General features: G+C 30.7%; 2 protein-coding genes across 2 annotated transcripts; both read right to left on the reverse strand.

Moving 5' to 3' along the window:
- Positions 1–1,009: 1,009 nt before the first annotated feature.
- LOC132760266 (uncharacterized) lies at positions 1,010–1,834 on the reverse strand. The gene has a single exon (XM_060752216.1). The coding sequence runs from the start codon at positions 1,832–1,834 to the stop codon at positions 1,010–1,012; it is 825 nt and encodes a 274-aa protein (XP_060608199.1).
- Positions 1,835–2,969: 1,135 nt separating this feature from the next.
- On the reverse strand, positions 2,970–12,642 carry LOC132760267 (homeobox protein GBX-2-like). The gene is made up of 2 exons (XM_060752217.1): positions 11,789–12,642; positions 2,970–3,502 (listed from the first exon to the last, which is right to left on the reverse strand). Exons 1-2 carry the CDS (start codon positions 12,237–12,239, stop codon positions 2,970–2,972), a joined length of 984 nt encoding a protein of 327 aa, XP_060608200.1. The 5' UTR covers positions 12,240–12,642.
- Positions 12,643–16,176: the final 3,534 nt, after the last annotated feature.

Raw genomic sequence — 16,176 nt, forward strand, 5'->3', positions numbered from 1 at the left:
ACCCCAAAAAAACCACAACAATTTGGCCTTCTTACATTTACCAAAACTATCAGCCGTATCAGACACCCTTCTTCGAATTAATTTTTGTGTGTTGAAAACCACTACCGAAAGCAACTTTGCCGGAAAAATCATTTAAAAAAATTTTCTTTTTTTTAAAAAGTCATTTTAACGCCCGTTGTGAATTTGGGAAATTTGGAAAAAAGGTTCCTGATAAAAAAGCGTTTATCTTTTTATTAATGTATTTTTTTTTGCTTATTTTTACCCGTTTTTTAACAGATGTGTTGATCTATTTTTTAGCTGTCGTCCAAAACCCAATTTCCTTGAAAAAACCCAATATAAAATTTTCCAGTAAAAAAGTAAAAACCCAAATTTTCCTAAAAAGGCAAACCGGTACTCATTTAAACTTTGGGTTTCTAAAAATTGAGAAAAAAATTACCAGTGGGTTTTAAATTTCCCCAAAAGTTTTCCCACTACAGAAAAATTTAAATTTTTTAAACCCATAAAAAAGTTTAAAATTGTCTTTATAAAAGCTGCCCCAACTCTTTTTATAATTGAACGTAACAGGTAAATTCCGATGATATTAACAGAAATGACCTTGGGCCACGTGAGTTATTTATCGTTTATTCGAAATAAATAATAAATTTTGAAAAGAATAGTGAAAAAATGTAAACTTATCTTGACATTAATCTGTTCACTTAATAATATACCATTAGGGTGGGGCGTCCGTGGCCCAGTGGTTCAGGTCGTTGACTTCAAACCACTTGCCCCTTACCGCTGTAGGTTTGAATGCCGACAGGGACTTTGAATTCTTTGATTGGATAAAGCTGTCAACGTCGGTTTGTGCAGTCGGCCAGTGTGTGCAGTCTTGCTGGAATTGTGCCCATTATGGCGGAATGTGTTTGCAGTCTTGCTGGAAGTGTGTCCATTATGGCGGAATGTGTGTGCAGTCTTGCTGGAAGTGTGTCCATTATGGCGGAATGTGTGTGCAGTCTTACTGGAAGTGTGTCCATTATAGCGGAATGTGTGTGCGCAGTCTTGCTTGAAATACGCCCACTCTGGTGGAATGTGTGTGCAGTCTTGCTGGAAGTGTGTCCATTATGGCGGAATGTGTGTGAAGTCTTGCTGGAAGTGTGCCCATTCTGACGGAATGTGTATGCAGTCTTTCTGGAAGTGTGTCATTATGGCGGAATGTGTGTGCAGTCTTGCTGGAAGTGTGCCCATTCTTGCGGAATGTGTGTTTAGTCTTGCTGGAAGAGTGCCCATTCTTGTCGGATGTGTATGAAGTCTTGTTTGGAGTGTGCCCATTCTGGCGGAATGTGTGTGCAGTCTTGCTGGAAGTGTGTCCATTTTGGCGGAATGTGTGTGCAGTCTTGCTAGAAGTGTGCCCATTCTTGCGGAATGTGTGTTCAGACTTGCTGGAAGAGTGCCTATTCTGGTCGGATGTGTATGCAGTCTTGCTGGAAGTGTGCTCATTCTGGAGGAATGTGTTTGCAGTCTTGCTGGAAGTGTGTCCATTATGGTGGAATGTGTGTGCAGTCATGCTGGAAGTGTGTCCATTTTGGCGGAATGTGTGTGCAGTCTTGCTGGAAGTGTGCAAATTCTTGCGGAATGTGTATTTAGTCTTGCTGGAAGAGTGCCCATTCTGGTCGGATGTGTATGAAGTCTTGCTGGAAGTGTGCCCATTCTGGCGGAATGTGTGTGCAGTCTTGCTGGAAATGTACCAACTCTGGCGGAATGTGTGTTCAGTCTTGCTTGAAATGTGCCCATTCTGGCTGGATGTGTATGAAGTCTTGCTGGAAGTGTGCCCATTCTTGCCGGATGTGTGTGCAGTCATGCTGGAAGTGTACGCACTCTGGCGGAATGTGTGTTCAGTCTAGCTGGAAATGTGCCCATTCTGGCCGGATGTGCATGCATTCTGACGTGGCTCTTTATTGGTGGAAAAGAGTAATCACTATCCAGCTTTTTTATTGTTTAAAAAAATTGAAATTACTCGAATAGCTTTGTCTTTATAAAGGCCAAGGCGATTTTATGAGTCTATCCGGATTAAAGTGAAAAAGTAAGACTAAAACACGTGTTTGAGCACCACACTAAATACCGTATTCCGGTATATCTTGAATGATTGAATGCTTAAAACTCGCATTTTCATCCACCGAAATACACTTTAAAACTCTTTAGTCCATTTTTTCACAACAATTAATTTTTTTTAATTGATAAAATCGACGAAAAAAGTGATATTTTTCTACCTTGTGCTCATGATTACTGCAAGCGTCTTCCAACATTGTGTTGTGAGTTAAATCGTGCTTTAAAATCTATTACGTGTATTCGGTATTTAATGACGTTTTTTCTAGCTTCAAAGAAATGTAAACTTTGTAATTAAATAATACAATCATGTACTTTCAAAATGTGATATGAATGGAATGTTCTACTAGTCAACAATACTTTCCACACCAGGTATAAGGCGATTCTTATTTTTATTTATTCTATTCATTTTCTTTTTTTGGGTCTTCCCATATACTTCTCTTGATTTCTATGTGTCATGTTATCGCAAAAAGAAATACAAAATAATAATCTATTACGTTGGTACCGACTAAACTGTTGCAAAAGTCATAATTTTCCAAAAACAAATTCTTACTATAAACAAATACAGAACAATTGTAACAGTTAATACATTAATTTATTTTTTATTTTTTGTCTAACATATAAAAAGTCCTAAAACATACAAACATTTTATATATATGTAAATTTAATTTATATATGATTTAATGGTGAGTTAAATTTATCAGCCTTTTATATTTTTCTCGTTTTATAGATATTTATCACCATAGTCCTGAATCACATCTGTCTCTCGTTAAAACAAATCAACTTTATTAACTCTTAATACATTGAAAGTGACATTTTGAAAAAGGAGGTTTGAACAATCTCCGAGATAAGATAACATTGAGAATTTAAGTCCGAGGTTAAAAGATTGTTCAATCTTGAAAACTTGTAAATTTAAAATTGTGAAATTGGGGTTTTAGTGGGTAAAAATTTGGGGCATTTTTTTTGTAAATTTCTTGGGGGTTGACTAGGGAAACGCCAATTTTTTCAGGTTTCACTGGAATAGGGACAACTATTTTTGGTTTATTCATATTATCCGAAGTTGTTCGTCCGTGTACCAGTCCAGCTTTTACTCTTTTCCATTTCGCTCTCCTATTTTGAAACCAAATTTTTACCTGAACTTCACTTAATTTAAGCGCATGCGCAATCTGAGAACGTTCAGTTAAAGATAAATACTTTTTACTGTGGAATTCCTTTTCTAGTTCTAAGAGTTGTTCAGAAGTAAAAGCCGTTCTACGCCGTCTGGTTTTCCCAGACGGAAGCGTTACTTTTCCGGCATCTTCAGTGTCACTTGTGAGTTTTGATTTGAGCCGATTACTGTTTGAATTTTCATTGTCCTCTTCTTCGTCGTCTGACCTTGTGATGTCTCTATCATCTTCATTAGTCGTGTCTAGCATTGTATCTTCTGAAAATAAAACGAATATAGTTGGTGTTCACCTGACAGCAATATTGTATATAATAGAATCTTTTATTTAGAAATTGGCTCTCAAAAGAGTCATATACAAACTTTCATAATAATATGCAGTTACATATGTGTGCATAGCAGGATGACGTGATAGCAATAATGTTGACATCAGCCGTCATAGTGGATTGGTCTACAATGGGCACATTTTCTATAAGTATTTAAAATATTTATAACAAATGATAGAAATGTATCATTTGGATATTCTTGTAAAACATTTCTTGAAAACAAGCTAATAATGTTCTAAGTGATTTAGTATGAACATTTATATCATGAATAATGGCATTCTGTTCTAGAACAATTTATTAACTGTTATATAAAGATATGTAATATCGGATCATCTATCTAACACTTACATAAAATACAACAATAAAAACATCCATACTCGTATCTTTCTTTCATGGTTTGGTATCACGTATACTAAAAAACTATCAATACCATTATTTATGGTATCACAAACCTATAGACCAATGCACTTTAAAAACCGAAACAATTTCCTCATCTAAATCAAGTGTTAACATCTTATCAAAATTGAATTTCATGTAACTATATCTATGACAAATCCTATTTGTAGCCTTTTCAAAAACATGTTTTGATAATTTTTGCGGTGAACTGTAAATGAAATAATATAGAAATTTCCCAAGTTGTTAAAATTAAAAACACTTATACATAGAGCCACCACGAATTGACATATAGTGGTTATGTTTTTTCCTGTTTGGGTTATTTTGTATTGATATATGATTACCATGTGCGCAAGTGTCACATAAAGTGAGCATTTTCAAAAATCACCTTTGTTTGTTGAAATATATTGTTGGAAATAAAATACAATGTATGTAACAATCATTATCTAGTTTATTTTCATACTGAGCTAGTCTGTACATCATCATCAGCATCATCATCATTATTTTTATAATTATTATAATTATTATTATTATTAATAATATTATTATTATTAATGCAATTGCATTTTAAAATGCACTTTTCATTACGAGTTCATATCATAATTCTATTTATTTCGTCTTTGCAAAATGCAAATCATATGTTATTCATAGAATTAAGTTTTGAACAAATAAAACTTTGTTGTTATCAATATAATTAATGTTTTGCGTTTGTCTCATTGGTAACCGTTGATACTTAATTACTTCTCAGGGCATCGACTGTATCAAAAACGTCTGCACAGCTTCGTTCTTCCTAAGATTCGGATTGCATTGCCCCTCCTGCTGATGTAATTACCATATCGCTAACTGATTATTACTATTCTACACACCGAAATAGATCTATTAACATGGGAGGAGGCTAAAATGACCAAAAATTGAGTGATGACCATTTGCAGCTGAATTGTTATTGCAGATTAATGACATATTAGACACGACCCGATGGCAGACGAACTATGAAAACCATTTAACGCTTAGTTGCTTGATTTTTGGTGTCAAGAGTCTTGGTTTCTTTTTCTGTCAGTGATACAACTTGGTTTGATTAAAATCATTATTATTGAAAGAAAAGGGTTTATTATTTTTCCTACAAGTTGTCAGCGGAGAAGTTGATGCTATCATGATTTCATGTGTTTAAAAGAAACCACAAAAATAACTAGCTAAAATGAATATTTAAAGCAATATTACATGTATTTACTAATTAAGAACACTACAGGTCGTCAATATTTGTTGTGTATAATAAATTTTATGAATATGCCTCACTTTTTACATTTCTCTGTCTTTTTTGGTGTGCAACTGTTATATCTTATTGTGAATAAAAAAACTAAATGAAAAGTTTATTTGATATTCACCTATTATTTAATCTGATAGCTTCTGAGCTATGTTTCTGACCTGTGTCAATCCTTAAATGATCTGCTCTGCTCTTTTTTTTTTAATAATACCTGCTATTACATTGCATTTTGTTTAGCAACGCTCGTTTTGGTTTTTATGTTGACTTTTTTTTAAAGTAATGTATCAATTTGATTTCTCAGTAATAATTTTTGTATAACAATAAAATGTATGAAGATTTTATTGTATGATTATTATTCTGTGCAATGCTCTATTTATTTTTTTCGGTTCACTTGATTTTCTAAAAAAAAGGTTGGGTTTCTGTAAGGTCAATTGTAATAATAATAATAATGATAATAATAATAATAATAATAATAATAATAATAATAATAATAATAATAACAACAACAACAACTATGGTAATTATAATATAAATAATAATAATATGGTAATGGTGATAATGATGATGATGATGATGATGATGATGAAAGTCAACTTTGTACAGGTAACGACATGAGAATAATTTAAATTTTTATATCAAGCTAGAAACATGTAACAATGAACGCTATTTGTTACCATTTGCCAAAACGAACAGAGACAGTGATAATCAATAAAGTAAACTAATATAAGGTCTCACAAATTCGTTTATTATCCTATGTTTAAATATTACTAAAACAGTTTAAGGTTTGATCCACCTAATGCATTACCTCCACTTTGAAGAATATTCAAATAGGCTAGAACTAGTGTTAACTGCATTGGAACTGAGGTGCGCGGGTTCAAGCCCCAGAAGAGGCGACTTTTTTCTTTCTTTTTTTTTCTTTGAGCATTATTAAAAAAAATTTGTATCTCTCAGATCACTCTTCAGAAGAAAAAAGTGTTTAATTATGAAATTATTATTGGTATTTATTGGCTAAATTGTGTTAAATATGTTATCAAATATGGTACCTGATATTTTCAAAGTCTAATGAAATAAAAACTAGACGGTAAAAGTAGTTTATGTTTGACAAGGGCAACCAAAATACTTTTAAGAAAATTGATGAACAATTACTTTAAATAATATTCAATATTGTAAATTTTAGAGATATTTAATATACTTTCAGTAAAAACGATCAAAACAAATTAAAAGTCGGGTTTGGGCGTTTATATCAGTTTAAAAATACATATTTCAAACATTAGTAGAAACATAATTTTTGATTCATTGTTATAATTATTATTTTTTTCTTAATAATGTTATATAGAAAAAGCTGAAGCTTATTAAACGAAACAAATAAACTGTAAATATATTTTTGAGGACAGGCCTCCTGCTGAATAATATGTAAACTTGTATTAATGGTCCTCTGGGCCAATTTACCTTATAGACAGAGCGACTGATATATATCTATCGTATATTTATTCTATAATAAAATCTTTTTGTCAGATTTCAGATAATGCAGTACCTTGTTTCATAGATATAGAAGTAAATTTCAATTTAGAACATTTATTTAACCAAAATGGGGCATAACTTTTATAACTTTTAAAGTCTATTATGCTTGTTTTTGACATTAATTAAATTTAAAGTTTCTAGTTAATATCTTATCAAATGGTTTCAGAATAATTGTAAATTTCTCAACATCGAATTCTATGTGAAAAATCTATGTTTTAGTTGTTAAACAGTTTTCAAGTATATCACTATAATGTTAAAATGCAATAGAGTAGTAAAATTTGGTTGAATGAATTTCCAATTACTTCTCAAATATATATTCAATATCTGTACCAATTTTAGAGATATTCAAAGTACATATAGTTTTCAGGATAATCTCTAATGCGCATTTCTTAAAATACAAAATTAAAAGTTTCGAGATCAGTTTTACGTAGATTGCTCTTGACCCTTTATTGTGCAATGTTTCAAATAATGCCATAGCTGATTAATTAATTTAAGTATTTAAGACTTAGCCTTCTGGCGACATCAAACTATTCAACCAATGCGACCAGCACAGACCAAGAGAGCCGACTGATCATGGTCTGCACTGCTCGCTATTCAGTCATTATAATTTGAAAATTTCCCTAAGATAATGAATTATTTCGTCCAGGCTTAAAGATGAACAAGTCCATATAAGGTATTTAGCGTAAGGGTTAAAGACTACGAGTTACAACTTGTGACCATTTTATCGTTAATAATTATAAATAGATACATCGTTTACTGGGTAATTTATTTTGTACTTTTGAAAATAAAACTATTATTGTCATTTCTGTGGAAAATGGCGTTGAAGAAATTCAAATTATGCTATTTACTTCCTGAATTCATTATCAGATAATGTTGGTTTTGAAATAGTGAGTAGCTTCTTTAATCTAAGTGCAAATAATCGGCTGTAACTGTGCTATATTCTCAAATTAATTGTTTTATTTTTTCCCAAAATAATGCATATATCAACTTTTATTAAATTATATGCGGCAATGATTGAAATACACTTGCTTTATATATAAAAACAAGAACAAAAAGTAAACTGACAATTATTCACAATAAGCAAAACGGTTTCAAAACTGTTTCAAACAGTATTTTTTTTCTAAAATATTTATATATAAATTAATGTTGACGCTAAAAAATCGATTCCTTGGACATTTTGTTCAGTTATTCTTTCTCGTAATTTTGAAACATAATAATGTTGAAAGGAAACACTTAGTTCTAATACGCAACATATTTTGTTCAGAATTAAATGTTTATTTGATATTTCTTTGAAATCTTAAGAGTTTTAGTTTACTGATTTATCGTGCAACCGGTTTTTTACTTAAATATCTTCATCGGTACAAATGGTTTACCATACAAAAAAGCTGTTCTTAGAAATAAATCTAATTATTTATATATCTTGGTACATCCGTGACTACATTGTGATGATTTTTTTTATAAAATCCTTTACACTTGTCATATCATTGTTTTAGATACATGTATAAAATATAAATTTAACAAATATTAAGACTGATGTTGATCAATTTTCCGTGCTTCTTTTAGGTACTGAATTTAAACATGCTTGTTCGTTCTGTTTCAATTAAATATATAATAATAATATTTATATCCTAATCATCCAACGTTCGGCTCCCCCGTAATTTTGACACTTTTTTTTCTTAAAGGCACATTATTCCTCAGAAACATTTTTTCCTTCTTTAGGAATGTTTAAACTTTGGTGCATGTAAGATGTTCATTGCCTGAGAGAAAGTTGCGCCGAATGTGAAATTATTTGTTATAAAAGTATCAAAAATTGTTAAGAAGCAACAAATGCAAAATGTGTTTCAGGTAGTACTTTATGGAAACTTTAACAGGACATACAGTATAAAAAAACTTTTGAGAAATAAAAATAAAAGCATTTCTGGGGCATAATTGCCCTGCAATTTATTCATTGTCTAATTATTTACAATTTCAAACTATTGTAAAAGAAATCTAAACCATATGAAATAGTTGAACGTTTCTAAAATTCACGATGGCCATTACACAACGAGAAGAACGTTATCAAAAAAGTCATTGACTGTCCGGTCATGTCAATGAAAGATAAATTAGAATAGAAATTTACCATTACGAATCTTTACAGAAGATTGTATACTAAAAAACTTGAAACAATAATAACTCAATGCAAAAATCTTACACAAAATGTGCCATGAGTCTTTGCTATAAACATGATAGAAAGAAATGAAAACTTTACAAAACAGTCGAGCTTTTAATACATGCATTTAAAATATTAACTTGTACATTGAGTCCTTACATACAATTATTAATTTCCATATTTAAATTTTGTGCGTAAATTGGCATAATATTCTTCAAGTGAATTAACAGCAATTAATATCAACTTAGTACTGCATATAAATGCATGTTACAAATTGATGAGAAAAAATAAAACAACAACAAAATCTTGTAACATATACATAGCCTTTCTGAAGTTGATGTCCTCATTTATTTCATGTTATTTTGTAGTATATTAGTATATGGTATTTATTGTATTAAATACTCCGTTATTTATTTTTTTGTATACTTTTTGCTTATCAGATAATTTCTGATTAAATCATGAACAAAACTTTCGGCCTTAAATGCTTCTAGAAACACAGAACAGAAGAGAATATTTATTTCTTTTTTTTTCGAACTTGAGCATAGGTCCTCGTCCGCGAAAATAAATGCTTCTAGAAACACACAGATTGTTATTTTGCGCAATGTAGTATCTGTTTGTATATGTATAAATGTCATTCTTTAATGGCCATTCAATTTTTAATGGTTATAATTATATTTTTCATGTCTCAAAAGCTGTTACATGATACAGTTTCCAACAAAATGTTGCTTATTGTCCTTATAGCCTTTGCTTCCTTTGCGTTTTAGTAGGGCCATTTCAACTTCACAAATTCCCGATTTCAACTTCAAGAATTCACGATTTCAACTTCATGACCGACTATGTAAACTTCATGAATTCACGATTTCAACATGAAGATGAAATCGTGAATTCATAAACTTTAAGTTGAAATCGGGAATTCATGAAGTTGAAATGTCCCCACCGTTTGTTGGTAGTTTCTAGCTTGTTATATGTGAATGTGACAATGACAATACGTTGGTCTCAAACATAGCTGATTAATTAAGATAATTTTGTGTATTGGCAATAAGTAAATTATTTAAAATGGTAAATGGTCCCTGTTATGTGCAGAAAAGTAACATGTTTATAAATAATCTTTTAATATACATGCATATTTGTTTGTGGAAAATCTAAACCACGTGGGTGACGGATGTTTATGAACGATTTATTAATATAATTTATAGCAAATACATCGGATTGAAATACTACGCCCGTTAAGCAGTAATGAACTCTACAAGCAAAGCAACCAACAAGAAATAATCCCGCTCCGCTCCAGGAAACACCAAATCTTGAGTTGACACATTTTACTATAAATACATTCTTAAGCTTGATACTCGCATTTTATGATACATACATGTAGATATCAAACGTTTGAACAGACGACATTTTTTGTATCATCCGATTCTTCTAACTGACTCTGATTATCATGTATAATATTTGCTTGATTAAAGATGAACTTGTCTAAATACGATATATATTGGTAAGTTAAGTCATTTAAAGAATATCCATTTATTTATCTACTATTATTAAAAAAATATAATCGTATATACACTTTATTATTTTCTATAAGAAACAAAATTGCATTTGTAATTTTATTATAGTATACCACAATGTTTTGAAATTCCAATGACATGCAAAAATCCTGTTATTTAGCAGAATTTTATTTTTGTTGAAAATGTCAACAACATTTGACACATGTTAAAGCTATTTCGTTATTCCATCTATTTTCTTTGAAAGCCCCAGTTTGATAACATTTAAAAAAATTAGTTTATTTCAAGTTGTATATATGTTTTGAAGTACGATGCTATTTTAGCAACATGCATTACAAAACCCGTTCTGAGTTTATATCTATAAATAACACTAACAAACAAGCAACCAAGAAAACATGAAACCAAGAAACAAGAAAAAAAACCGGCTTATACGGCGTAATATATTTTGCAAAAAGATAGAATTCGGATAGTTACATGCCTGAAAAGATGTTTTTATGTACATTGTAAATGAACTTATTTAAATATTTAAGATTGTGTTAATTTAGACTAAATTATTTTGTTGTAAAAGTGACTCAGACACTCATGATTTCTTTTCCGATGTAAAATTATAAATCTTGGTTTGGTTTGTTAATACGTATAAAGAATTCAACGATAAATAAACTATGACATTTATGTAAGAATATTTTGTGTTTAAACCTAATCAACTATACACATTTAAAACATTCAGATATTTAGAAAATATTGTATATTACCATAGAAAACATATAAATGCCTTATCATGAACAGGGTCAGGGCAAATCAATTACATATGTCTTATTAGCAGTTATATTTAAACAATACGTCTTTCTTCCGTATTGCATAGTTGTGAATTCTTAGGAGTATATTTAAGGTCTTCTATCGTAATTTATTATCAAACTTAAATGTTTTCGATAGAATAAACTGTAAGCAAATAACCATCATATTGAGTTTAGGCGGATGTAAAATTGATAAAAAGGAGTGTATTAGATATGATATCAAAATAATAAACCCAAGTTTAAATTGTTAGATATTTTACTCTTGATTCTGGTTTTTAATTGGTTACATTCATTTATGCTTTATATCATGACATGCGCATTTGACGTCGTCATATTCTGTTAAAGATCAATTGTGCCCGGCGAAATAGTTAACAGTCACTTTTTATAATCAAATGAAAAACATGCATACTTAAGAAATAATCATGAAATAATCGTTATAGTAAAAGTTATTTGTATTAAAATTTATTATAATTTTCTTAATATATCGTATGTGATCGTATGTTACAAAACAATAACATTTTTGTTACATCAGTATATTAAATTTCAGCTTACTTAGTTTCAGAAAGAAGCGACTGTTTAAATTAACTTTCGATTATCATACCTGCTATTGAATTGTCACTCATGACGTCATCATTGTCATTTTCGTCTTGCATTGCGAGCTCGTCTTCTTTTTGGCAATTTGCTGCCACTCGTAAATCTTTCGGATGTGAATCATCCCCTTCATCGTTGTCGTCGGACACAACTTCAGTCGGACTCTCTCGGGCCATTTTCTTTGGTTTATTCATAAAGTCATTGAATGTTGAAAGTGGAATGTCTGCCCGTCCGTAATTTCCCATTACGGAACCACTAAATGCACTATGATAATGTCCTGGATATGTCGTACGTGAACCCAAAGGAAAACCATAGGACGCTTGTGCGTACGGAAGTACCGTCGAGCTCACCGGTGGCATGAACACGTAGCCACTGTTATACATCATCGAACCATATCTAGATGTAAACGGTGATGATATCAGTGAATCTATAGAAAACGAATTAGACCCTCTGTGATTCATTGTGTTTTAATAGCGAAAATAGCACTTTAATAAATCCAAATTTATATACCACATAGCCACGACGTTTATAAGTTGCTAAATATAAGTCAGTTACATCTAATTGCCGCAATTTGTTTCACTGGTTATATGGAGATGTGTACGTACAATTTCCTTGACAAAAAGGAATTTCGGAAGTTCTGTTATTCGACTGTTTCTTAGATATCTATAAATTAGCACTATATTTTTGCAACGACTTAAACAAACATATTCGTCATGCACAGCTTCTATGCAAGGCTATCGCATTACAAACAAACGCGTGGAGTGAGCGAATTGTAAAAATCGCTTGTTGGTAGAATGTTAGTGTAAACAAAGTGATCATTCCTACCATCAACTTACATAGGGTGGTACTTAATGAAACTGATCCTTCTTTTACTGCTTGCTATTTAACTCATTGATTCGTAACTGTCAAGTCGTTTTTGAGTGACACACGCCAATGTTCACAACGCGCTTTACTATTGGCTGTCAGAAAGCAATTGACTTCTCTTCGCCCGAGGTCGGTGCGCAGCGCGAGGCACTGTGGGTAGTGATGGGACGAGATTGGCTGAATTTTAATTGAATCATTAGAACTAAAAAGATGCATTGAACTGTATATAATTGAGATTAATTCACGCCAAATCATCCAGCTTAAAAGAAAACAAGTGGCAATGAATTAAATCTAGAATACTGCAACGGAAATTGAATGAAACCTGTCCACGTCTCGATATTAACAATAGTGTATTACGTCTGACAAAAGGCCACTTTAATTACGGTGCGGGTAATATTTGAAACACTGCCATTCTTTGCAATATCATTCGGAGGCAAGCGTCTGTCAACGGTCAGAGGTATTACGAAATTTTAAAATATCAGCATTTGTATAATATTGAATAAAATCAGCAGGGTATAAGGTGGTTTCTTAATTGATATAATTGATCACTGTTATAGTTAATAATTTTTATTCTTTTTTAAATTTATGAAGTGATGTACATTTCTAAATGTTTGTAAAGCTATTTTTCATTCTGTTATCTTTCACTTTATATACTTAAGTGAACTTGTTGTAATAACGACTGAAACAGCGCTGAAAATATGGAATTGAAAGAATAAAAATTGAAAAAAAACAACAAAAAAACAAAACCAAAAAAAAACCAACAACAAAACAAACAAACACAACAAAACAAAAAAAAAACATGCCAAATTATAATTTCTTTTAAGAATAAGTTGTGTTCATAAAGCTTACACTATGTATAAAAGAAGCCTCTATATTATTTCATTTTTATTTTTGTTGTTTTTATTTTTTTATTTTTTAAGTTAGAATTGCATCAGAAACATTAGATAAAGAAAATGACCCTTACTGCTGTTGTTTTTCTTTAAGATTGAATAATTATTAAGTCAATCATTTATTTATTCATAAATTACAATCTATCAAGACTTTAAAAAATGTCACGGAAATGGTTCAAAATTAATATAATTTTTTTACAGTAAATAAAATGTTTTGTTAATTGTTTTAATGATTTTTATTGGAAAGTACAACACTAAAGGAGTTAACGATTTACTAAGAAAGGTTCAAAAGTTTTACACTATAAAATATTGACAGATCAAAGAAGGAATTTACTATTTAAAGCTGCATGCCTCCATAATTATGATCCAAACTATAACAAGAAAAAAAAGTTTGAGAGATATATGCTAAGATTTTGCTGTATTTATCGCGTGACTATCGCGTGACTATCGCAGTGAGGTTTGTATTTTTGCATATTTTGACCTCTTTTTTGTATTTTAAGCGGATTTGTAAGTGTCATTTGCAATAATATTATGTAAAAAAGCCTTGCTCACTTTACAATAATTTTTAACGTTGAAATACATTTTCAAAATTTTTAATGAAAAATAGCATGAATCGGGAGGCATTGTACTTTGGTAAATCATTACACATCGTAAATTAATGATGGTTTATCATCATGCCCAAGTATATATATTACAACAAGAAAACAACTAGAATTATCTTGATGAATACGCATTTTTTTTAACAAGTATGCTATTTGTCACCGAGATGAATTGAACATGTTTTGTGGCTACAAAAATGTTCTTGTTGATATAAATGATGTTCACTCTTGTTTTGGAATTAGATGTTTTTGCAAAAACTTCAAATCTTTCAACAACTTAGCTTTCACTTTAATTAATTTCTTTGCGATATCTTTTTAACTGCTAGAAATAAAAACAAAGCATCGTATGCTGTCAAACTAAAGCACTTTGAAATATTTCACAAACAGGTGGGTAAAATATTTTAGTCAATTAGGAGAATAAATTGTCAATTTACAAATTGTAAATTATGACAGTTAAGTGGTCAGATTTTAAGTCCCGATCAATCACAGAAAAAATTGAAATAGATATGACAAATATAAACGAAGCTTTAAGATAAGAGAAAAATGAAATTTTGATAAATTATTCAAATTTTACGATATTTAAATTTTTACTAATTCGGTGTACAATAAATTCATTTTGACACCACTGTATAAACGGGACTACAAGGATTATGATGTGCACGAATTTAGTCAGTGGTGTCATCCAACACAGTCGGGAGCAAGTGTTATAGTGGGCTAAGCGGTACTTGACGCTTATCTACCCGTCAAATAAACAGACAAACGGTTTCAAGTGCTTCTAAATTATGTTGTTCACTTGACACCGTGAGGGTTCAAATCAGCGGTCCGGATAATTGACGTGAGGACGGCATTTAACACGCTCTTCACACCCAATAGAATGCAAACATATCAATCACATTTCAGCACTTTTTCAAATATTAACCCACTACTTAAAGGACGGCTTACAAGGAAGCGGAATTTGAAAATATTTGCCACATGTAAAGCGTGACCTTTCCTTACCTCAGATGACACGGAGAGAGTTTTCATGAATAATGAAAAAAAAAATAACTAAATAAATTAATTAATTAATAAAAGTAAATAAATAAAAAGAAAATTGACGCACAAGAAAATTCAAGGTCTAAAAGATTCCCATGTTTTTAAAATTACAAGGCATAAACCTCGCAGGAACAAACGTTTTTCATTGTTTTGAATAACGTTATATTCTTATCATGAAAAACATCATATCTAACTTTATAGTGACATCTTACTGTTTCAATTTTTTTTATTTGAGCTTCACTGTGATAAGTATTGTTGTCGTTATTTTCAACCATATATATAGCTTTTAAAAAATGAAACATTTTAAGTGCTGGCATACGACAAAGTAAATGTTAAAAAACTATTTCCATAAAAGCATAAAGTCAAATAAACGAATGTCATTAAAGTGAGCTATGATTAAATAATTCATCGACGTTTTCTCTAAATTGTTACATATAGCACAACAAATACAAAAACTAAAATAAAAAAGACTGTACCACTCTTTTTAAAAGATTGAAATCTACTGATAACATTCTAAACAGTATTTATAAAAAATTCAGTGGATCACGAGGATTATTGACTGTTTTTGCATAGTAAAATATAAAACATAACACAATTATGTCTATATCAAAATACACTTGGATGTGCATAATGTCACTTTTATAATTACAAATGAATAATTCATGCAATAAATGATTACACTGCGTGATATCGTCAAATTTCGGCGCATCGTTACAAATCAAAACAATGCAGAAAATTGTGTTTCATAGTTGACAATCTAGTCATCTCTGTTTTACCCTCTCTCCTTTCTCAAGATAATACATTCATTGTGCTTTTTTTCTCCGTATAAGGGATCAAAATCTTAGTAAGTATCCAGTAATAATAGCAAAAGCCCTTGAGAACGTCACTTGATTAAAGCAAACACTTGACAATTACGGATATGTCCGCCGAATATTATATATAATATTGTTTTGTTCCTAAATTGATTCATAATTGAAAAATCATTACACACAAGTACCTTTCAAAACAGTGCT

Source organism: Ruditapes philippinarum, unplaced genomic scaffold, assembly GCF_026571515.1.
Source record: "Ruditapes philippinarum isolate M1 unplaced genomic scaffold, ASM2657151v2 ctg4943_1_1_1_1, whole genome shotgun sequence".
Lineage (NCBI taxonomy): Eukaryota > Metazoa > Mollusca > Bivalvia > Venerida > Veneridae > Ruditapes > Ruditapes philippinarum.